Raw genomic sequence first — 25456 nt, forward strand, 5'->3', positions numbered from 1 at the left:
AACATGTCTAAGATAGTTGAACTAGTTGACAGATTTGCTTCTTGATTCCTGCTTCAGTTTGCTTGCCACACTGCAACCTGAGTCTGTTTAATCTTTTTATTTTGAAGATGGTGTTGAGAAAAGATTCCGCCTGTGTGTGTGTGTATGTGTTTCGCTGGGATTCTGAATACCAAGAGAGAAAGTTGCAGTAATAATGTTATCTAGCTAATGCCTTAATTATATGCAAGTAAATTCTTTATACCAAATAACAACAGTTAAGAATTATTTTTTTAATCATGTAGACTTTTCTAAGTGTAGCTTCACCTCTTTGGGCAGTCTCTCTTTCACCTCATTTTGTGTGTACATGCTCGCTCTCTCTAAATAAACTTTTTATTTTGGAATAATTTTAGGTTTACGAAAAGTTGCAGATAGCGCAGAGAGTTCCCATATACACTCACCCAGGTCTCCCAGTTGTTAAGATCTTACATTTCCATGGTATGTTTGTCAGAACTAAGAAACAACATTGGTACATTACTATTGACTAAACCAAATAGGAAATTCCAGACTTTGTGGATTTCACTAAGTCTTTTTTCAAGACATTGTCCAGGATCCAGTCCTGGCTATCATATTGCATTTAGTCACCATTTGCATTTAGTCACCGTCTCCTTAGTCACTTCTTCATCTGTTTCTTTTTTTCATTTTTTCTTGGTTTTTATAACCTTGACAATTTTGAGGAATCCTGGTTAGATTTTCTGTAGAATGTCCCTCAATTTGGGTTTGTTATGATTAGATCTGGGTTATGTGGTTTTGGCAAGAAGACCACAGAAGTCTAGTGCCCTTCTCATCACATGATACCAGGGGATACATGTCATCAACATGATTTACTGGTGATACTGACCTTCATCACCTGGCCCCAGTAGTGTTTATCAGGTTTCTTTACTGCAAAGTTACTTTTTTTTTTTTCTCCTTCTACATACTGTTTTTTGGAAGCAAGTCTAACTCTACCCACACTCAAGCGGGGAGAGTTAAGCTCCACCTCCTAGAGGGACAAATAGCAACATAAATTATTTGGAATTCTTTTATAGAGAATTGTATTTTCCCTGTCCCAGCCCCCAAATCAGCTGTTTCTCCAAGGAGTTCTGGTTCCTTATATCGGAAAATGGTATTTAGAAACTAAGATCTGGGCTCTGGGTGTGCTTGTTGCTACCAGAATGTCACTGCTTCTAGGTCCTTTCAGCAGCAGAGTTAGGAAGTATATGTATGGATACTAACACATGTGTACACACATAACTGTCATTATTTCTGTATCTATCCATCTGCATTTATATTAAGGTAACCATGTGTTCATACTGACGTCTTCAACTCTAACCTGGTACCACGTGCTTAAATTGTAGTAGTATTCTTCCCTTGTTTATCTGTAACTTCCTTCTTCAATGTTAAGAGATCTGGTTCCCACTACCCACCATCCGTTTACTTATTTGTTTACCCCAATATACATGTAAAGCAGTTTCAGAATTATTAACCCATACCTCCATGATGGACAGCTTCATCAGCTAGCATACAATGCTTATGTACAGTTCTTCTTGTCTTTAGTGTTAACAGTTTTCAGTCAAAACACCGTTCAAGGTTACGTGGGTCAGCTCCTTTTCCCCCCCACTTCCTTCAGTGAGCTTATTATGTCAAACATTTGTAATACAGTTAAATTCCTTTGTCATAGTCTACATTCCATCCCAGGATGCTTCTGATCCCTGATTGTTGCTTTCTTGTTGTTTTTGTATGCATTAAGGTTTTGTGAGTTAAATTCATATAGGTTTTGACACTGCAGTCTCTGTCTGAAAATGTGTGCTATACTGAAGACATGTTTGCTGACAGTAGTGTTGGAAGTGTTATTCTGAGACCAGGGCTATGAATGAGACCGTAGTCACGTTTGTAGGTCAGCATCCAGGGTTAATGAGTCTACCGTGTTCAGAGGTCAGGAATAGCCTGTATATCAGGAGCCATCAATAGTCACAGGTTTGGAGGTGGTGGGGTTTAGAGGATTAGGCAGATCTCAAATACAAGGTAAAGAGTTATGTTATGTCATTGAATCAGGACACAGATATTGGAACTTAAAGTGATGGCAAATGGAATCTACATGAAAGGACCATATTAGGTGTATGTGGTACACAGCCAACAGGAGCAGCACTGTGGTAGCTGCTGTGAGTTCTGAAATGGAAAGAATGCTTGGAGATTTAAGTACTTGAAGGGAGACATTCTTTCTCTTTGAAACCCGTACAGAAATGTTTCTCAAACTGTAGTCCTCAGCAGCCTGTCTTAGAAACAACTGGGATGCTTATTTAAAATTGCAGAATTGGAGCTTCTGAAAGCAGAGCACGGGAATCTGTATTTTAAAAAAGTATCCCAAGCAATTCTGATACATCCTGAAGTTTGAGAACCTCTCCTCCTGTAGTGAGGGTGAGATGCCTTGCACAAAGTAGCTGTATACTTGTGTTTACAAAGTGAATTGCACATGAGTTCTCATGCCTTCTGATCAGAGAGCCAACTTCGCAAGTAATGTTAATACAAATACCTAATGCTTATTGAGTGTTCATTCTGTGCTAAGTGCTTTCAGAAGATTAGCTCATTTAAGTTGTATGGAGAAGATACTATTATTATCCTCTTAACAGAAGATTGATAAAATTAAGGTTTAGGAAGTTTGAATAACCTCCTCAAGATGACAAATAATTCTTAAGTGGTAGATTCAGAATTCATACCCAGGCATTCTGCCTCCAGAGTCCATGTTGTTAATGATGTTTGAAATCTCTGCTTTTAGGAGTTCATGCCAGCCATCCCCATAGTTTCAGAGATAAATTAACCCATCTAAGAAAGAATAAGAGACTGTTAAAGTCACACTACCATTTTGGTGCTTCAACAACTAAAAGTTTGCATGTGTTCATATTTTACTGTTTATATTCAGTGTTAGAGTTATATTCCTGAATCCTGAGAAGAGGCATGTATCCTAAAACAATTTTAAAACTGTTTAAAAATACTTAAAATAATTTGACAGTGTCACATGAATGTAAAAGTACAGTACACAGAGGATAAGAGTAAGATCACAGATGTATAGATTCTTAGACCTGAAATGGACCTTAAGGTCATCAACTCTCTCTTATAGTGAGGGAACTGAGACCCAGAAAGATGAAATTATTAACTCAAAGTCACTGAGCAAATTATCGACAGCCCCAGTTGTCCTGATTCAGTTCAAGACCATATCCACTTTCATTCTGTTTCTTGAGTATCTTTATGAAACAATTAAAAATTTTATAACTAGCATTATTTTTCAAGTACATTCCATTTAGATGAACCTAATTAAAAGTTGCACAGGTGTTCACTGGGGGTGACAATTCGTGGCTGAAATTAGAAGCAAATCTTGTAAATTTGCAAGGAATGTTGGATGCAGTTGCAAAAATAGATGTGAATAAATGACTGCGATATTTAAGTAGAAAAGTTTTTTGCGGTACGCGGGCCCCTCACCGCCGTGGACTCTCCCGCCGCGGAGCACAGGCTCCGGACGCGCAGGCGCAGCGGCCATGGCTCACGGGCCAAGCCGCTACGCGGCACGCGGGATCCCCCCGGACTGGGGCACGAACCCACGTCCCCTGCATCGGCAGGCGGACCCTCAACCACTGCGTCACCAGGGAAGCCCGAAAAGTTTGTTTTAAAACAAAGGCTTTTGTAGAATGCATTATTTATGGGATCTTACATTCAGTTCTAGTCTTCTAGCTTAATAAAGGGCCAAAAATAATTCAGGAGTATAAAAATAGGAAAACAGCTGGCTGAGTTATAGATTTGTTGAAAACATGGATTTGAAGTAACGTTTCCTTTTTTGTCTTAAAAATTCTTTGAATTCAGAAAGAATCTCAGAGAAAAGCAATTTATCATTTTAACTTTAAAACAAGGCTTCCCTGGTGGCGCAGTGGTTGAGAGTCCGCCTGCCAATGCAAGGGACACAGGTTCGTGCCCCAGTCCAGGAGGATCCCACATGCCACGGAGCGGCTGGGCCCGTGGGCCATGGCCACTGGGCCTGTGCGTCTGGAGCCTGTGCTCCGCAACGGGAGACGCTGCGGCAGTGAGAGGCCCGCGTACCGCAAAAAACAAAACAAAACAAAAAAACGTTAGAACAATGCATCTCAAATTTTACCAGGCTTCAGCATCACCTGGAGGGCTTGTTAAAATACAGATTGCTGGTCCCCTCCTCAGAGTTTCCAATTCAGTTGTCTGGTGTCAGACCTGAGAGTTTGCATTTCTGACAAGTTCCGGGGAGATGCTGATGCTGATGTCAGGCAACCACTCTTTGAGAACACTGAAGTCAAGAAAATGATTTACAATAAAAAGCAATCATACTCCAGTGAGGTAATTACAGACTAAAAGCTGGTCTCTTCGATATCTGTTACGTAAAAGATTTCTGTTGATTCATGTTTCTATATTTTACTAGTAAAACCATAACGATGACACTGAGAGACATAATGTTATGAGGTCCCTTCTGAGTCACTATGATAAAATTAAATTATATTAAATGTGGTTTAAATTATATGGTTAAGTGTACTTTTTTGGTAATACAGTTGTCTGAAAATTAGGAATCTGTGTGTGGAGTATATTAAGGGAATACTTTAGTCATTCCATATGCTCACCAACACTTGGTCTGGGTACTCTTTAGCCATTCTGTTAGATACGCAGTGGTATCTTACAGTGTTTTAATTTGCATTTCCCGGGTGACTGATACTGTTAAGTACCTTTTCGTGTGTTTATTTGGCGTTCATCTCTGGTGAAGCGTCTATTCAAATCTTGTTTCCAGTTGTTTGGAGCTGTTTTTTATTTTATTATTTTTTTTGAGTTTTGAGAGTTCTTTTTGTATTCTGAATACAGTTCTTTATCAGATATATGATTTGTGATACCTTCTCACAGTCTGAGCTCTTAACAGATTATTTTGAAGAGCAGAAGTTTTACGTTTTGATGGCATCCAGTTTATCAACTTGCTGTCGTATGGATTGTGCTTTTGGTTTTGTATCTAAGAAATCTTTGCCTAACCCAAGTTCCCAAAGATTTTCTTTATAATTTTTCTAAAAGGTTTATAGTTTTACATTTAAGTCTGTGATCCATTCTGACTAAATTTTTGTATGTGGTGTAAGGTAGGGGGTATAGATCAAAGTTTCTTTTCCTGGTTTTTTTCTTTTTGCATATGATAGCCAGTTGTCCCTGCATCATTTGTTGAAAAGACTATCCTTTCTCCACTAAATTGCATTTGCTTCTTTGTCAGATCGGTTGTCCATATATGTTGTATGTTTGTACTTCTGGACTCTGTTTTATTCTGTTGGTCAGTCTTTATCCCAATACCATGCTACCTGGATTACTAAAGCTTTATAACAAGTCTGGAAATTGGATAGTGTTAGTCCTCCAACTTTGTCGTTTTCAAGGTTCTTTTGGCTATTCTAGGTCCTTTGCATTTCCATATAGATTTTAGAATTAGTTTGTCAATTTCTACAAAAGGTCTGCAGAGATTTTGATATTGTGTGCCCTGCAGCCTGGAAACTCCCTCAAGATAGTAAGATGGGCCAACTATAGGTCTCATCTCATATGGTTCCAATCACTCTCCTTCCTTCTTCCTTGCATAAGTCTGTTGTCTTGCAAACCACTTTTCTTTTTTTTGTTGTTTTGTTTGTTTGTTTGTTTGTGGTACACGGGCCTCTCACTGTTGCGGCCTCTCCCATTGCGGAGCACAGGCTCTGGACGCGCAGGCTCAGCGGCCATGGCTCATGGCCCCAGCTGCTCCGTGGCATGTGGGATCTTCCCGGACCGGGGCATGAACCCATGTCCCCTGCATCGTCAGGCGGACTCTCAACCACTGCACCACCAGGGAAGCCCCTCATTTGTTTTTATTTTGAATTTTTTGGGTGTTTCAGGCAGGAGAATAAATTTGGTTCCCGTTATTCTATCTTGGCCAGAAGTGGAAGTACTATGGTAGACTTTTGATAAACAAGAGTAACGTCACTTGTACTTGAGAATTTGTTAACAATATGGGAAAAGGATTAGAGGGGAAAAGATATTGGAAAAGGAAATCATTAAGGAAGCAAACCAATAATATGAGAAAGAAACAATAAAGATTGAAATTAAGGCAGCTGTAGTTGGAAAGGAGATAATAGTTGACTTGAGCAGGCAGAATTGATCGAACTAGGGAACCAGTTAAATGTATTATGTGCTAAAGAGAGGAGTCAAGATGACTTCAGGGATTAGGTCTTGTATGTGGTTTATTTGAGTTTGGATGCAGAGACTGAGTGCCTGTATGTGGGATGTGATTGATTGGACCCTCCCATTTTATAAATACTACTGCAGCGTTGCAGAGCCACTTAGTTACTCATTTAATATTAATAGTTCTTTATTTCTTACTTTGCAGTTCATTGTAATTGTCATCCAGAAACCGATACAGTAGTGGGAGATAATTCCCATTACAGAAGTAGTTTACTTCATCCAGCAAAGAGTTCTCTGAGACATTTCTAGTCAGTTTAGGTGTTTATAGATTATTATTTCTTTGATAAAGAGGCTTTTTTTTTGAACTCTTGAATTTTATTTATTTTTTTATACAACAGGTTCTTTTTTTTTTTTAAGCAGGTTCTTATTAGTTATCCATTTTATACACGTGAGTGTATACATGTCAATCCCAATCTCCCAGTTCATCCCGCCACCACCACTTCTGTGACTTTCCCCCCTTGGTGTCCATACATTTGTTTTCTACATCTGTAGGCTTTTAAAGAAGGCAAGACAGAAACAGTATTTGGAGTCACTACTGATTTAAGTCAGGCAAAGTGAAAATAAAACATCTTAGAAATGATGAGATAAGTAATGAGAAAAATAAGAATGACCTTATAAAATCTCTGAGACATCTTTTCAGGATCTTGTACTACGCAGAGGTACAAACATAAGGAAAAATGCTGATTAGATGGGACAGTTACTATAATGCTTGTAGTAAATTATGATAGACTTATTTTCTGGAGCTGTCAGTGATTTAAGATTGATTTGCCATTGTTTTCATGAAATCAAATATATGTTACCTCCCAAAAATAATTAACATAGCAATTATCCTCCAACAGATAGGAATGTGGAATACAGTTGTTCCCTCTTGTGATTGTGGCCCTTCCACTCTTAAAGAAACGTTTCTCAGACGAAATACTTCTCATTTAGACCAACACTTGAGAGTTAGGTAAATGACAGAGATTACAGTCCCTGTCACCATAGGTCTTATGATCTAATAAACTTCTTATCATATCTCCTTGAACTTAAATTTATAGTTTTTGAGGACTTAATTTCTGTTTAATTAAAGTGTTCCTTAATTAACTTTCTATTTAAAAGTAGGCTGACCCCATTTGTAATTTTTTTCTTGGTTTAAATTTATTTGAAATGAGTACAGTGATATGCTGGTCTAAGGTAGTTGCTATTCATTAACCTTATTTTGAGTAGCCATCTCATTTTATGAACTTACTTGATGTTTTTGTTCTTGATCATCCTAGTTTCTCTCCACTCCCCCATCCCCTGTTTTGTTGTTGTTGTTTGGTTTTGTTTGTTTGTTTGTTTTTGACCAGAGCGACTGCCCTGATACAGTAGGGATGCTTTCTGCATAGATCTTAGGAAGGCATTCGGCAAAGTCTTATGACATGGAAATGGGTTATGCCAAAAGGATGATGATTACTGATGATAACTGCAGTTAGAGGAATGGACTCTGTTATTTAATCGACCCTGATTTGCATCTTCCCTCTGCAGCTTGTTACTTGTATGATGTTGCTTCAAGGTACTTAACCTCTCTGAGCCCATTTTTTTCCTTCCATCAAAGGAATGACAGTGTCTTATCCACAGTTATTGCAAGGATTGAATGAAATGATGCATGTAAATTGCTTAGCATAATGTCTGACACATAGTAAATGCTCAGTAAATGTTAGCTATTATTTTATTTAACTTCTTGGGAAAAAAACTAAGGTAAGGTTGTCAAATTTATGGATCACAGAAAATAGGGGAGGCTACCTGATATTTAGATGACATTTTGAAATTCAGAAAGACCTCCACCTCCTGAATAAAATGGAGTAACAGCTTTCAGAAACATGAAATTTGACAATCTTAAGTTTTGAATCTTTAATTGAAAAATTCAGTGGTACTAATATAGGAAGGGAGAGGTCTGGCTTAATAGCAGTTCCTGTTGAGTTTTTTGTTTTGTTTTTAATTGACAAGGTCAACCCAGGATCACAGTGGTACACATATAATAATAGTATTATCATAGTCTTAATTGGTTAGCCTGTGGCTGTAATTATCGTTTTTTTTATTCCGGAGTCCATCTTTAAAAAGAGACACTGGTACATGAAGCCTGTTTAAATGAAGGCAGTAACTTGAAGGAACTTGATGATCATTATTTATTCTGATGAAGCAAAGACTCGAAGAGTAGGAGATATTTAATAGCCACCTTCAATAGTCCTTCATATCTTCGAAGGACTGTGAGCTGGAAAAGTTGACTCTGTGGCCCAGCAGGTGGCTCTTCTGTAGCTCTGGAGTTGAGGACTGGGGTTCAAGTTCTACTGACATTGAGGCATGACTTCAGTGGCATCACTTAACTTCTCTGAGCCTCAATTTCCTCAACCGTAGAAAACAGAAAGTAAAATAACTCTACACGGAGGTTATGAGGTATAAATGAGTGAATGTGTGTGAAAGAGCAATTCAGATTTATTGTTGTCATTGCCTAGAATTATTCTAGGGAGGCCCTGAATCAGCTCTCTCTTTGGACCAACTCTAATAATTAGAACCGCTCAGCAGAGGAATAAGCTTTCCCATAATACCAAGAGCCAAACAAAGGCCACATAGTTATATCAGGGCTTTTTAGAAATTTTTGTGTAGAGTGGAAATTTGTAAGAGTTCCTTGAGGGAAGGTACAGTGTTTATCTTGTTCACTGCTCTCTCCAGGGCACCCAACACAGCGCCAGGCACATGGTCTGTGTTTCGTAGGTATTTGTTCAATGAGTGAATGGAAGTTCCCCCATTAACACTCATTGTATTCTTTGTTTAGCACTACTCTTTTCTTGTATTTAATGTCTGTGTTCTTTTCACAGCTGTTCTTCTTTGCCTTTATGTTATTTTAGAATGGATATTTTGACTAAATATCAAAGCATACTTTGACTAAACTGAAGCAGCCACTCATGGTTCTTTCTATTCAGGCACATTTACTGGCTACTAGGGCACAGAGAGAATACTGATATGATTTTCAGTGTCAGGCATTGTGAGATTTGTCTTTCTCCAAGGATGGCCATTTTAAATTTCTTATTTCTCTGTTTCTGTAAGTATCTTAATTTCTGTAGACCTTTTAAGAGAGAATGCCTTATACGTAGAATATTTCCATGGGATTGCATTCCCAGGCACCTCATAACAATGATTGTCTCTGGAGAGAGAATTTGGGGATTGGAGACACCACATTATTGTTCTGTTTGAATTTTTCAACCATGTGCTTAATTACTTTCTTAACTATATGCCCTATTACTTTGCAAAAGTGAAGTGACTCGATGACTCCATAATTCAATAGATACTAGACCATTTGAATAAGCTTTTCAGAGAATTTACGCTTATATCTCTTTGCTAAGTTTTTCATTGGGCAGTTTGTCTTTTTCTTGCCTCACTGTGTTTTTTATTTTTTTTAATAGATACTAGCTTAAGTGAAATAGGTTTGTATTGGGGAATATTGCAAAGTACACATAGTTAACAGTAAAATAGCATTCTTTTATTTAGGGTCCACTATGTTTAAGACATCCTGTTGGGTGCTTTACCTACATTCTCATTAAATGTTTTCAATGTTCACATGAGGTTTAAGCCTTACTTCCTTTGGTCTTTGCTGCCATAAATTCATGCCAGAGCTTTGATGTTGAACCAGAAGTCAAAGCCAGGCTTTGTTTCTTAAGCCTCCTGGGCCTTCAGCCCTCCCACTGTAACTAAAACATGGGCATAGTCAAGGATTTGAAAACCAGAGAGAAATGGCTGTCATTGAAATTAAATATGTTGGCTGGAATGCTGCTGTAAATACTGCTTGCTGCCTTGAATTCACTGTTTCTTTCCAGTCTGCCAGGGATTAGATAGGAACAAATGGACAGGAAGGGTATAGAAAAGGATTTAAATCATGTAAAAGACAGACTTGACCTTGAAGATTCGAGGGGCTTGTAATAGCTAGCCAAAAGAGGTCTGTGGATATGTTTTACAATGATTGATGCCCATAGCCTGAGATTCGTAGTGCTGTTGGTGACTGATAGAGACTAGATTGTATCCAGAGATTGAGTTCTAAGTTTAATTCTTTTTTTTTTTTTTAAATTTTATTTATTTATTTATGGCTGTGTTGGGTCTTCGTTTCTGTGCGAGGGCTTTCTCTAGTTGTGGCAAGCGAGGGCCACTCTTCATCGTGGTGCGCAGGCCTCTCGCTATCGCGGCCTCTCTTGTTGCGGAGCACAGGCTCCAGACGCGCAGGCTCAGTAGTTGTGGCTCACGGGCCCAGCTGCTCCGCAGCATGTGGGATCTTCCCAGACCAGGGCTCGAACCTGTGTCTCCTGCATTGGCAGGCAGATTCTCAACCACTGTGCCACCAGGGAAGCCCTATAAGTTTAATTCTTCATAGAATTTACTTCAAGCAATATTTTGAGTTATACCTTTACTATGGTGGTTTATACACATTCTAAGGAAATATCTATCTATATAATGAAAGATGGTCTCCATTGCTTTGGGGTAGAATTGTTTAAGTCAGTCAGTCAGTCTCTCCTTCACTTTCTCTCACTCTTAAAAGAAGGTAATGTTTAGGAGAATTTCTTTAGCCAGAGAACCGATTATTCATTATTCCATGACTGTTGCATGAAGTGCGTTTTACTTATTTCTATGTGGTAGTTCAGACACTACTGCACATGCCTTCCATGCTTCAGGCCAGACCTGAGGGCAATTCCTAAGTCTACCACTTACTAACTGTGTGACTTGGGACAAATGATTTAGCCCTAGGGAGCATCGGTTTCCTTATCTTGAAATGATGTTTACTAATACCGACTTCACGCTGTTGCGACAAAGGATGAGTAGTGAGTTCATCGTGCGTAGTCAGTGTGCAGTGAAGATTTAATCTATGCCCTCTCTGTTCATTCCCAGGGTTTTTGTTTGACCATTTAAACTGTAAATCAGCCTAGGTGGAGAGGACCCAGGGCATTTATTTAGCCTCTGCACAAGCCGGTAAACAACTAATGCACACTACCTTTCCAGACACATTCACCCCCTCACTTGTTAAACCTGTTAAACCTTCTGTGGGCAGGCTTAGCTACTCCTTCTTGCTTCTAAGCATTTTCCCCTCTGCCTGGCCTGTAGTAAGTGCTCAGTAAGCATTTGCTAGGTAAGTGAGTTTCTGGACAGTAGTGTGTGGGTGGGTAGGATAGCGGATTGTTGACAAAGCTTCTCATAGAGCGTTGCAGTCTTGTGAGTTTAACTTCATGCTTTGGTCTCTAGTTAGTAGAAACAGCTGAGAGAGTTAAAGAGATGATCTTCACTTGATTCTTTTTGGTTCTATGGGCAAAGTGCTTTCAGCATTTAGACGAACTACATTTGCAGAGTAGTTATCCATTCTGTAATAATTATAATGGCAGATAACATTTTGTCAGTGCATACTGTGGGCCAGGCCCTGTGCTGATCATTTTAGCTACATTTTCTCACTTAGTCATGTTGTGAGTTAGATACTGTCATTGCACCCATTATACAGAAGAGGAAACTGAGACTCCAAGTTACGTGCCAAAGACTACACAGCTAGCAAGTAACATAACCTAGATTTGAATGTAAATGGACTCCAGAGCTGGCTTTTTGAGTTACTGTATTATACAACTTCCCTCTTCTGTATGACTATGATAAGAAAATTGTATAGGGGATAAAGATGATTATAAAGGTCAATATTTCACAAAGATTTCCCCCATATTCACTGAGCTTATAAAAGAGCCAGTTGCTTCCTAGTTTGTGTCATAAACTGTTACACTTTTCACTATTATTTCTGGTGGGAGGCAGTTATATAATGTGGATTCAATTTTAATTTTACCACACTAATATCTGTGTGGAGGAATAATGGGGACTAAAGTACGGGGTAGTGAGAAGTAAGCAAGTTTCTATTAAATATTGCTCAAGCAGTGAATAAGTCATTAAATTTGACTTCTGATGAATATATAATGATTGCTTAATACTAGGCTGCCAGGAAAAACATACACACACCCACTCATAGAGGAAGGTGTGTGTGTAATATATATTGCTTGAGATAGTTGGAGCTATATTTTAAAAGTGGAAGGGGTTTTTTTTCCACAGAAGGAGGGAGAGGCAATATGCTTTATACTGCCATTTATTTGAGTTCATCCAAAAAGAAGAAATTTCTTGCTTATAAAATATAGAAGAATCAAGTTTTAATTTGAAGAGATTAGGAAATATTTATTCCCTGTTTCAGAAAGTAAAAATCTCCCTATGTGCCACCTATTCTAGGAAATTTAAAACATAAATCAGGCGATTCCTGGCCTCCTCTCCTTCCTTCCTCCTTTCCAAAACGGACACATATACTTTATGGCACTGAGAATTTATCAGATCCTTCTGAGTGTGTGATTCATGTGGAATTGGAGTCACAACCCCAGAAGAACACTAAATGACTGCTTTGTCTGAAAGGTTTGGTATATTACTAATAAAATGCATGGAGTTGAATTTATTCAACTATATATAATTGGTATTGTTCCTGTTCAGACATGCCTGTGTATGACTTTGTAGAATAAAAAACACCTGCTTCTGCGGTTTTTGTTTGGTTAGGACAAAATCTCAGGAAACAACTTGACCATGGGCAAAACTGCAGTTGAATCAGGGACAGAAAGTTGGAAAGAATAAGTAGATGAAATTTGTCTTGAGGGTGTGCCGCCTGAACACATACACCTGCACACGTGTCCTCGTTGTAAAGGTAAAGAGGGCTTATGGACCAAGAAGGCGTGAAGCGTCTGGTCCTATTCTGGAGCTTAGGGAGAATTCTGGAAAACGACCCTGTGGCTGAAATCATAGGCAACAGCAGAGCAAAGGAAAAAGACATCCAGTAGTGTAGAGAGGGAGCCTAGAGATAAAGCTGGGATGGACATGCTAGGGGAAGGAGGAGGACAGGTGTCTTCATCTTCATGTTTGTTTCACTGAAGGCAGTTCTGCTGGACTTGAAGGACGTTGAGGGAACTTATTTGGCTCTGGGTCCTGTGTGCTCCCGGACCTGCTTCAGCTGTGCTTCCCAAACCTTAGGGCTAGGCCTCAGGGAAGAGAATTTATTTCTCTCCAGTGCATGGCTTAGGCTGCTCCTCAGGACATCTGTGGCTTGGGAGGGGCCTTACTTAGAATAGTTGGTCAAGAAGCTGCATCTCTTAGTGGCATCAGTTACCTTCCATTCTTGCTGAACTGGTTGCTGGTATGGAAGAAAAGCTTGACTGGCCTGTTGACCATGCCCATCTGGACTTGGGGAAGCCAAGATAAAGAATCTTCTTTATCCCCATTTTTTAACCAGTAGCCAAGAAAGTGGCATTATGTGGAGCAAATAAGTTGGGAATAGACACTAGACAATCTTGGAACTCACCCTGGATAAACTCTCATGAGTCTGAACTGTGCTACATAAGAATTACCATATTGTTAAAGGCTTACTACCTATTGATACCTTGTTTAGCCACAGGGGACCTGAAATTTGTCTCACCTGAGTCTGCCTACATCTGTGAAAATAGCTAGTCTCCTCCCTTGCTCTCCTCTCTCAGACCTCCCTCTTCTCCCTCATTTTGCCCGTCTTTCACTTTTGAGACAACCCGCATTGATTGCTAGTTTCCATATAATTGTTTTGCTTTCGTAAGTGTTCCTGCCTCAGCCATTATCTTCCTCTCATTGAAGTCTCATGAATTTTAAGTTGAATTTGATTGCAACACTAAATCACCCATTTCTGCTTAATGTTCTTTATGTAACATGTACCTTTAATGCCTTATTCAGCACTTCAAAATGAAAGAATAGTAATAGTTCTCATATTGCTGTTAGTGCGTTCTGACATTGAATAACAGGTGACATGTCTAATGATCAGCGTGGCTGCCTAGATTGCATAATTACAGGTTTGTTTGACTTTAGGAGGATCATATGCAGGCCAACTGCATCCATTCAGATACTTCTTATGTTAGATAAATATCAGAGCACTTCAGTCTAAAAAGAGGTCCTCTTTCAGCGATTATCACTCTTTAGTTTTCTAGGGCTTGCCAATGAACAGGAAAAAACAAAATGAAACAGAAGCCATCCTTAAAGAATGGGTTTAATTCTGTGGCCCTTCCTGGTCTAAATGACACTTTGTAAGTTCTTCAGGTCCTGTTAGCAGCGCATGGTGTTTGGGATAGCGCTGAGCAGGGTCACTGGTACAGACAAGGCACGTTTGCCACGCTACTGGCATCCTTACAGAAGCAGTTATAATTGTTTAATACAAATCAAAGATTATCTGTGCCCTCTGGACTTAATTTGCTGGGGCAGGGGTTAGGGGGACATATTTCAGCGAGTTATTGAACTAACTTCTTGGAGCAGTTTCTTAATCGGTGTGCCAGATGTGTCACATCGGTCCCACCGAGTCTCCGAGCTCTCCCCAGGAGACCTCCCCACATATTTATTGGCTTGTAAATGAATGTTCAAGTGTATCACTTAGGTTCATTTGATTAACACAAGCAAGGATTGATTATAATAAATTAATGCTCCTTGAATGGCACATTGAAGAAAGGAGAATATTCCTAGACTCCCAGACCCTGCTTGGCCAGGGGAGGACAGTCAAAGACACGGGTAATAGAAATGGTTTTGACACTGGGCTCCACTCAGAAGTACCTCTGCATGTGAAGCCTTCCAGGGCTCTTCCCTTCCCCTGAAACAGTTCTCTGTTGCTGCCCTTGCATGGCTGCTACTTCCATCTCTGTTGTTGCTGGTGCTCTTGGCCTGGTACAGGTTGACTTGCCAGCTGCTAGAGCTGACTTAGTTATTCTCCTAGCATTCAGTGGGTGACTTGGTTACTTTTATACGCCTCCAGTTTGCCTTGCTGATGGGAAAGATCACTCTCTTCACCAGTGTTAAAACTTAGCAATCTTCTAAAAGGGGAAGATGATTTTCTTTTTGTTATCGGTTTCCTCTACTAAGGAATTTGGGAAAGCTTTTCCCAAATGTGATCGGACCGGGCCCAATCACATCTGAGTGGCTGGCCAGTGTCCTACTTGGAACAGACCACCGGGAGCTGAGATGAAGCTCAGGGCCATGACTTGCCCCCCAGTCCCCCCCACCCCAAGGGTTTGTTCCCTGGATATCCATGGAGGAGTTGGAGGTGCTTGTCCTTCTCACGTTTAAGCACCTTTTAGCACAGGAGGCTAGTGTACATACTTTGCAGCTAGAAGGTCTGAGTTGGAGGCCTAGCTCAGCCACTCACTACCGTTGTGTCCTTGAGCAGGTGACTTCAACTGCTTGGTGCTTTGGTTTTCTCATATATAAAGTGGAGCTAAAACTACCTTTCTCTTAATGCTGCTGTGAGGTTTAATGTAAACACAGTACGCTAAGTAGTCTTGGCTCATAATAAAGTGCTTACCAATTGTTAGGTACAGCTATTATTATTATGTATATATATTTTATCATTGCAGTTACTTTTTGGCTTGCAGAGGTGTGCTACAGTAATATTTGCCTCTCTGAGATTGGTCATTCTGTGAATTTTAACATCATTTTTGTAATCTCCCCCCCACACTCAGCGCTGGTGCCAACCTTTTTCCTGTGGAAAAATCACACTGAAAATAGGCAAATAAGTTTATATTACATGTCTTCTTTGCATTTTAATTCAATTGAATATCAGAGGCAGGACAATTTTTAGTTTGGTGAAAGTTTAATTTTCAAATTTATTATATGATGGCCATATAAGAATATTGAAGGAAGAGTTCCTATAGTTCTTTGTTGGATCCATCATTCTTGCCCTCAAATGGATTAAAGTCTGTTTGGAAAAATGAGACAAATTCATATAAGAAAACAAGATTGTTTATGTTTCAAAGTGCCAAAGTATCAAGTATAGTTGTTAAGATAAATTAAGTGAGATCCTTCTAGGCTGGCAGAGTTTAAAAGCAGGTAGGGCCTGAGCTCAGCCCTTGAAGGATGTGTAGGATTTGGTTGGTGTGGATTTTTAGGAGGGCTTTCCCTGTGAGAGTGGGAGAATTTTGGTAGTGGGATTATATACCGTGGAATAAAGGAGCAGGGAACCTCTAGCTGGTCAGTCTCTCTGCACCTCCCCAACGCCCCAGCCACTTTTTAGTCAACAGCCAGCTCCCTGTTGATGTGTTTATCCCTCTTTTCCTCCTGAGTTCTTCAGGGCTTTATTTAGCCTTTTTCATGCAACACTATGCTCTTTCCCCACCTCAGTTCTTTAGTGGAACAGGACACATTCCCTGTGCCTTCCTTTGCCTGGTATTTCTGAAACATGAACACAAATAACATACTTAGAAAGAGGCTTTATTGTAATAATAAGGGAGACAGGGGTTAACAACTACTTGATACGGATGTTCTCATGACCTCTCTTCCAGATGCCATTGTGGGAGTCTGTTGTCTTCCGTCTCTAGTCTCTCCAAACCCTTCTCCCCAGCAGATGAAAACATTGACTTGAGCCTGAAGTTATCTGACTGAGCATCACTTCCAGGTGTGGTGTGGCGTGGTTCTCGGTTCTTCTCAGGAGTAGCTTCCTGCTCTCTTCTGGTGTTTTCCCTTTGTCGCCTCAGGCTGCACTATTCATCACTTAGGTTCTTTAGCTTGTCCCAACATTCTTGGGCCCTGGAGCCTTAGCTGAGGCTGCATGTCCACAGTTGGCCTCCTCAGGTACTTCCCTTAGGCTTCCTGCCATCAAATACTGGCAGCCATCGCTCACGTTCTCCTTTGCAGGGAAGGTCTCCTTGGCCTTGTATTTGAAATTGTTATCTGGTTCAAGTCTGGCTATGTCTATGGACCTTGATAATGAGAATCATCATCCTGCTTACTCTGGAAACTTTAATGTCGAAGGCATATTTCTAAGTGCTTTAAAAAATTAACTCATTTAATTCCAGAGGGGGGTTGCCAACATTATGTCAATTCCTACTGATTTAAGCCCCTGACACATTTTTATTTCTCATACTTGAAAGACTTTTGCTGCTGATACATCCTTTAGTGAGTTTCTGTTTAGGTTGAAGTTGCCACTAATTATTGCACTTTTGATAAAGCAGTTTATGCTGTTAGTCTCTGCTCAGGTTACCAGCTTGACCCACTTTTTCAATGGTCCCAGTATCAGAATCTATTACACATAATATATACTGATTCCACTAAGAAAAGGAAAAACACACACACACACACATCATCATTTCCTTTAACTAGATAAGGTTTGTGTGAAACCAGGGGCCTATTTTTCTTTCTTTCTTCTTTTTTTCATTATTTTAAATGGGAAAAAATTAAATTACAGGCCAACCCCAAACCCCTAACCAATTTACTTAAATGTAACTATATACAGTAAAATGCCTGTATAAGTCACAACCCATCATTATTAGGATATAAATTGTTTAAAATTCTCTTCCTGATCATCAAGCAATTAATAGGATTTTTAACAAACATTTGTTGTATATATGGCAATAGATACACGTTGGTACCAGCAACAGCTAAGCAACATGTCTCTTTCATTGATGTTTGGAGATTTTCAAACGGTCTAACAATTTTTTATGGAATATGACTTGAGACCTTTCTCATATACCACTTTGTTAAAAATGTATTTAATTTGGGGAATGTAAATACAAATTTTTCTTATATAAACATTGCCCCTTCCCACTCCTCAAAAAAAAAAAAAAAAAGCTTATATTGAGGGATATGTATATTCTGTGAAGTCTGGGTGTTACCAGCCAAGAGATATTCTACCAGAAGCGTGTTAACCCAGAAGATATTTTATGGAGTGTGTTTATAATTGACTACTGTAAAACTAAAGCATAATTTAGAAGTCCAGGAAAATCATTTTTTAAAAGCCAGATGTAAGTGGGTTTTATATTATTTCATGACTTAGAGATGAACTGTTGTACTGTTCTTCAGAGTGGACAAGAAATACTGCCATTTGTCTGAGCCAAGTTATTTGAATGAAGAGTCTTTGAGTGTGTGCATCCCCTAATATGATTTAAGGACTCCAGTTTTATTTTCATTTCTTTCAGCTTTTTTAGTGTTAACGTTTTTATTATCCTGTGTTCTCTATCTTTTCCCGATCTATTATTAAATTGTGTGTCTAGAGCTTAAAAAAAAAGTTTAAAATCACTTTGAAGAATATTATCTTGCTTTTCCAATCTACTAGTTGCTTTCTATAGTCTCCTGTTTCCTGAGGGTCTTTTAATTTTTAAATATAGTAAGTATAGTTGTTTCATGCTCTGACTGATATCTGAAACATTTGGGAATCTGTTTCTGCTGATTTTTACTCTTTTTGGCTTGTTTTCTTGTGTTTTTCCTTGTAAGGTTTTTGTTTTGTTTTTATTTTTTGTCCCCTGTAATCTACTCATTATCCTTAACAATTATTTGTAGGGTTATTTGAGGCCTCAGATACAAGTGTCTTTTCCAGAGGGGAGTACGTGTGGGTACTTTCATTGTGAGACCACCTCCTACCAACATCAGAGCTCAGGTTCCCAGCACCACTCAGGTGAGGGGAACCCAGGCTGCAAACCCAGGCTGTGGCTTGTTGATACAGTTTTTCAGAAACATGTTTGTTTTCTCTCTCCCTCTTCCCTCTGTTCTGCTCAGTGGCCAAGGCCAACCTCCCTGCAGCCTGGAGGAGCAGAGTGGGATTACTTACGGTTCATCTTTATTCTGATGAGTGGGGACCCAGTTTACTGGGGGAGGGTATGCAACTTTGATTTCCTGTGTTCAGCTTCTCTTTTTTGGTTTTCCCTAATTTTGCCCTGGTTGTTTCTTACTATCTTGTGACCCTTTTGTTTTTAAGGAGATTACTCTTTTTCCTGTTTTATCCAATCATTTTACTTATTTATTTATTTTTATAAATTTATTTATTCATTTATTTCTGGCTGTGTTGGGTCTTGGTTGCTGCGTGCGGGCTTTCTCTAGTTGTGGTGAGCGGGGGGCTACTCCTCACTGCCGTGCACCGGCTTCTCATTGTTGTGGCTTCTCTTGTTGCAGAGCACGGGCTCTAGGTGCACGGGCTTCAGTAGTTGTGGCACATGGGCTCAGTAGTTGTGGCTCACAAGCTCTAGAGCGCAGGCTCAGTAGTTGTGGTGCACAGGCTTAGTTTCTCTGCGGCATGTGGGATCTTCCCCGACTAGGTCCCGAACCCGTGTCCCCTGCATTGGCAGGCGGATTCTTAACTACTGAGCCACCAGAGAAGCCCTCCAGTCATTTTAGTTGTCTTCAGTAGGAGGATTGGTCCACATAACCCAACCTACCATTACTAGAAGTGGAAATCTTCCTTATTTGATTTTTAACAATACTACAAGGTTCATGTGCAGATATATAAGTGGGCTGCTTCAATGGATGAGGGAACTGAGGCTGAGAAAAGTGTAGTGGTTGATTTAAGATTGTCCAGGTAGGTGGCACAGCCTGGAACTCCTGAGTCTGAGTCTACATTTCCACCTTTGAGACTTTTTCTACTGGGTGTCTTCTTCGAATTTTGAATGAAGCAGCCATATATTGAAGGCATTTTTTAAAATATGCAATACCTTTACAAAATCATTTAGATAGACCATTGATTGATAAATTATGTTGGTACAGCTTTTTCCAAATACGGCATTTTTTGTTGTTGTTGTTGTTGGGGGGTAGGAGTTTATTAATTTATTTAAATTTTTGCTGTGTTGGGTCTTCGTTTCTGTGCGAGGGCTTTCTCTAGTTGTGGCAAGCGGGAGCCGCTCTTCATCGCATTGCGCGGGCCTCTCACTATCGCGGCCTCTCGTTGCAGAGCACAGGCTCCAGACGCGCAGGCTCAGTAGTTGTGGCTCACGGGCCTGGTTGCTCCGCGGCATGTGGGATCCTCCCAGACCAGGGCTCGAATCCGTGTGTCCCGCACTAGCAGGCAGACTCTCAACCACTGCGCCACCAGGGAAGCCCCAAATATGGCATTTTAAATGGAAAATGATCATTGCTTTCCTTTCTTTTTCAGCTGAAGTGAGTAGTGAATACAGTATGGATAAGGCAATGGTTGAATTTGCAATGATGGATCGGGAACTAAACCATTATTTAAAGGCTGTTCAATCTACAATAAACCATGTAAGTTTATACCACTCACCTAGTTATATTTGGTTACAGCTCACTGACTTAGAAACACAAATCAAAATTCTTTTCTAACCTTTAATAATTTCTTATCCTTACTGTAGTAGCTATTAATCTCTTCTTAATCAGGAAGTTCATAGAATAGGAATCTTAAATATTTTCCCAGATAGGCCACCTAGGTTTAATTAGGATATTACATCTGTTTTAGATTTCCTTGCATTTTCTGGTCTCGAATTTTTTAGTCTAAGCCTCCTTCGAATGTGAGTAGTTTTTTATAAAATGCTACAAATTGCGTAGGACTTGTTTTTATTGTTATATTTGCTTAAGCATACAATTTAGACCAGGTTTAGTTACTCATTCTCCAGCTTTAACGAATATGCAGCTATTGCAAAATTCATAGAATCAGATAATAGGGAGAGGTTTTAGAGCAAGGTTACAAATAGAGAAGCGTGGCCTTTTGGTTTTTCCAGAAGCCAAACTTGTCTTTGTTGGCTCCAGCATGTCACAGGAACAACACATAAGGCAGTTAAGGTGGGAACATAGCAACATCCTTTTCAGCAGTACTGTGTTGAGCAAGAAATGAGCAGTATGATTGCAGTAATGTTTCTGAGAAGTGCTTTGTCCTCTGAGCAGTGGAAACTCCCCTTTGAACTGATTTCATATACCTGTGTAATAGGATGTCTTGTACTTCTGGTTTCTTTATTTGCTTTTTCTTACTTATATCTATGGGAAAATTCCAAAAATAAAATGCTTTACAAGATTGGCTACTATTCAGTGGGAGATAAATTTTTGAATATGGTTTAATACTTAAGCTATAGTTAAATGGGTATATATGTTCATGGTTATATGCAGTTTTTCTGTTCTTTTCTTTCTTTAAAATTTTTTTTCTGTTTTTTTTTTAATGGTTAATATTTATTAAGTGTAGCAGTTGTGACTAACTTAAGAATGTCTGCTTATATCCAAGTAATGCACTCATTCAACTTGTACATTTCTGGTGTTTCTAACCATTGTGACTGTCTTGGGACTGTGAATATTCCTTCCATAGGAAAATATGAAAATGATGTCATGTTAGATTCTTAAACTAGATAGCAAAGCACTTAGACCAGAGGTTTTCAACTCCAGCTGACCCCTAGAAACAGCCAGTCCCTACCCTACACTAAAGAGATTCTGATTTCATTGATCTGGAGAAGGATTGGGGCACCAGTATTTTTTAAAAACCCATTCTGTTATGTATCCAATGTTGAAAACCACTGCCTTAAAAGAACAAGGCTGACTTTATAGAATAAAGTGTGTTTGTTACCAAAGATCAGAGTTAGGCTTATTGTATAGATCAGTCCTGCCTTGACGCTTACATTCTATGGAGGTTATTTGATAGGCTTTTCTATCTTTAACCTTGATGTTTTGCAAATATAACAGCACGATGTACATTATAGATAAGAAAACAGATTTTGGAAGTTGAAGAACTTAATGTGGATTTTTTTTCTATTAAACCCTAGGATTCGCAGATATGTAAGGTATTTTTACGTGAAGAATTGGACTTTTCCCCCTTCAAAAAACTGAGTCATAAAAAAAGAAAAAGCAACCCTCACCCTCATGCACATTCAGTAGTTAATAGCATTTCTTTCATCCTGAGGCCTCATCCCATTACACCCACCCTACTAATCAGGAAAGAATATAATTGAAGTTTTATCCAGCTTTTCAGCTCTAACCTTACGCTAGAGTATGGAGTAACTTGGATTTAGTGATTCTAATGCTTGTCGGGAAGGTCCCTGGTCTTTAATAAGAGAACACATGTTTATTGCGTTTTTTTCTCATGCAAAGTTGTGCTCTCTATATAAGCTTGATATGAGACCAAGAATAGCAAATCATAGTTTAATAAGATTTCTAAGACCTAAAACCATATAGAGACATAGTGGGGATGTGACCATTATTTTAAGGGGAATATTTTACCCTCTTTATATACTGTGTACTCTTTACATAGTATGGACATTTATGGACATTGCTATCTTATTGCCTGTTTTGATGAGGAATAAAGAATGAACAGCAGATTCAGAGAGTCCAGAATGGTATAGCTGTTCTGTGCTATAGAAATAGCAGTGGTCTAGGGATCAGAAATTCTTCCAACCCTGGTGCTTCCATTTTCTAAGTTATGATCCTGGGTCAAGAAACTTAACCTCTTGGAATCTCGTGTTCTTCATCTATAAGGTTCTTGGCCTGCCTATTTCACAAGATTATTATGTGAATCAGATTAGATATTGTGTATCAAACACTTTGACATTCATAAAATTTGATGGAGATAAAGATACTATGTTATTACAAACCCAGATTTCCAAACATACTCCTGAGGAAGGTGGAACTGGATCTTTCTTAACGAGTACTTTGCTCACTTTATTTCAGGGCTTTGAAATAAAACTTTTATTGGCTTTGACCTGTCCTCCCTTGGAATTCAGGAATCATATAGGATTAGCTATAAGCTGGTAAAGTTTACAGTATGAGGTCTTTATGATCTCTAAAGCAAAGAAATTGTTTTAAGTCAGATTATTAGGAAAGAATACAGAAAATAGGAGCCCCTGTTGAATCTCGTTTCACTTCTGCTCTGTCATAGACTTTTAAGAGCTGCAGTACTTCCATTCCTGTATCATTTGCCAAGATTCTCATCCACCCCGTGGTCTTTCTGTTTATGAATTTTCACATAGTCATAGAAAGTTAAAAAAAAATTTGTCATCATCAAAGAGCATTAAAGTTTATCATTTAAATAAAGATCTCGCTCCTGCTCTCACCTTCACAGAATTCTGAAGGTTATACACCGCTGAAAAGGTTTTAGAAGTTTACTTTGGAACCTTAGATGTGGTTCAATTTACCAACAATCCCTGGGAAGTCCCTTTGGCATCCAACAGAAGCTCTCAGATTGCCTTTCTTTGTCCTTTAAGAAAATAGAGCTGCTAGAGCTGAAGAATAGAGCTGAAGACTTTATTTGGAATCAGTATTTATTTCAGCGCTCTGAAACTTAAAAAAAAAAAAAAATGGGACTTTGTCCCAGCTGTTTTGTAGAGGGAATATCATGCAGTGAGCACCTAAGGGGGGAAAAAAAATTCCCAGACAGTCTATAAGTTATTTATAAAAACTTCCAGGATAAGTGGGTTATATACCTGTCACAACTCTTTAAAACATGTAGAACCGTAAACAGAATTTCTGTATGAACTCTTTGGAGACTTTCAGTCATGAGACCACACGTGATGAAAGTGTTTTGAAAGGTATAAAATGGCACATAGATATGCTATGATACACTTACTTCTTTTATTGCTGTTACTGCTGAGGAAAAACTTCTCTCAGTTTCATGTTGAGAACAGAGTGATGTTCTGAACATTCTTTTGATGACCTAACGTTCCCTTCCTTGATTTCTAAGCTTTTACTATTTGAGTATCTTGAAGGGGCACATTCACTGAACAAATATTTTCTAAACATCCGTGTGCCAGGTTACTTCTAGGTGCAAGAAAGAGGAGGTCAATCAGCAAAGCCCATATGATCTCACCTTCAGAATGTCTGAAGCCTAGAGAGGGAGACAAACATTTAACAAAGAACAATACAGATGTTATTTAATGATTGTTGTGCTGTGTACTACAAAGGGAAAATAAAGTTTTCAAGGAGTTAATAACTCAGGGGGCATATCAGCTGGGAGGGGGGAGTGGGTTGGTGGTTAGGGGACTCCTTCCTGATGAAGTGATATTGAATCTAAGATGAAAGTCAAATGAGCCTCAACATGGGGATCATGATATATAACTTCCCTGTCTATGTGACTTTTGCATGAAATGGAAGCATCTTTTTTTTTTCCTCAGTGTCAGAGTTTCAGAGTGCCTTGATCAATCCAAAGGCTTAATTTGAGAAAATTAAGCCAGAGAAAGCCGATTTTTATACATAGAAAGTTTAAAGTCTATAGAGTAGTTGAGTAACCTACCTAAGGTTGGTCGAGGATTCATTCATCCACAGATGTGAGCGGCTACCATGTGCCAGGAACTGTGCTTATTAAAGCAAGTTATGGCAGTAGTTGATTTAAGAATAATTTCATTACCAGTATTCTGCTTCTCAAGCCAGTTCACTGGTCAAATGGGTTATCCCTCTTGAAGTGAGACTCTTTATCATGTATTGAATAAACAGTGGTAATACTGTGTATTTCTGGTTCTGGATTTATGTGGTGGTTTTAAACTAAACATGGAGTCCATCGTGGGCTTCAGATTCCAGAGGGTGGGCACCAGCTTAATTCAAGGAATCTTCAAATCTATTCTCAGGTATGTGTTTTTTCAAATAAGAGATGATAAAGCGTCCACCACTATCGTTGGGGTGGTCTTTGCAACTTTTTATAGTGTTAATTCTCATAGTGAGAAAGGATGGGCCCCCTGAAGCTAAATGACAAATGACCTAACAGGGTCAGATTAGTTGCAGATAATATTAGCAGTCAGTGGTAAAATATATATTTCCTGTGCTTTTTGATGAGCAGCCTAGTCCTAGAGTTTAGCAAAAATAACTAAAGCTTAGGATTCACATTATACTTTGCATTTTCTTTATCATGATACTTAATAGTGCAATTTTACTGCAACAAACTTCAAATCTTAAAAGAATTGTCACATTTTACCTGTATATGGTTCTTTTAGTAGGTGCTACCTTAGCATCTTACTTTATGGAAAATCCAGAGTGTTGTATTTTCTTCACCTTCCTCTATTACTCTGTTTTGGGCTACATGCATCTTAGAGATTATCTAAGATTTGGAAGCATTTGAATCAGATTGCTGCCACATATTTGTTGTGTGCGTGTGTGTTTTTTTAAATAAATTTATTTATTTTTATTTTTGGCTGCGTTGGGTCTTTGTTGCTGCATAGGCTTTCTCCAGTTGCGGTGAGCGGGGGCTGCTCTTCATTGCGGTACGTGGGCTTCTCATTGTGGTGGCTTCTCTTGTTGCAGAGCACGGGCTCTAGGCGCGTGGGCTTCACTAGTTGTGGCACGCGGGCTTAGTAGTTGTGGCTCACGGGCTCTAGAGCACAGGCTCAGTAGTGGTGGTGCACGGGCTTAGTTGCTCCTCGGCATGTGGGATCTTCCCGGACCAGGGCTCGAACCCGTGTCCCCTGCATTGGCAGGCGGATTCTTAATCACTGTGCTACCAGGGAAG

General features: G+C 39.2%; 1 protein-coding gene across 3 annotated transcripts in view; it reads left to right on the plus strand.

Moving 5' to 3' along the window:
* NSMCE2 (NSE2 (MMS21) homolog, SMC5-SMC6 complex SUMO ligase) overlaps positions 1-25456 on the plus strand; it is a 224505-nt gene that overhangs the window by 28643 nt on the left and 170406 nt on the right. For all 3 annotated transcript variants that reach the window (XM_059995185.1, XM_059995184.1, XM_059995186.1), the window contains exon 3: positions 20186-20292. In XM_059995185.1, coding sequence (XP_059851168.1) covers positions 20186-20292 — 107 coding nt within the window. The remainder of the gene's footprint in view (positions 1-20185; positions 20293-25456) is intronic.

This window comes from Delphinus delphis, chromosome 17 (genome assembly GCF_949987515.2).
Source record: "Delphinus delphis chromosome 17, mDelDel1.2, whole genome shotgun sequence".
NCBI classification, from domain to species: Eukaryota; Metazoa; Chordata; class Mammalia; order Artiodactyla; family Delphinidae; genus Delphinus; species Delphinus delphis.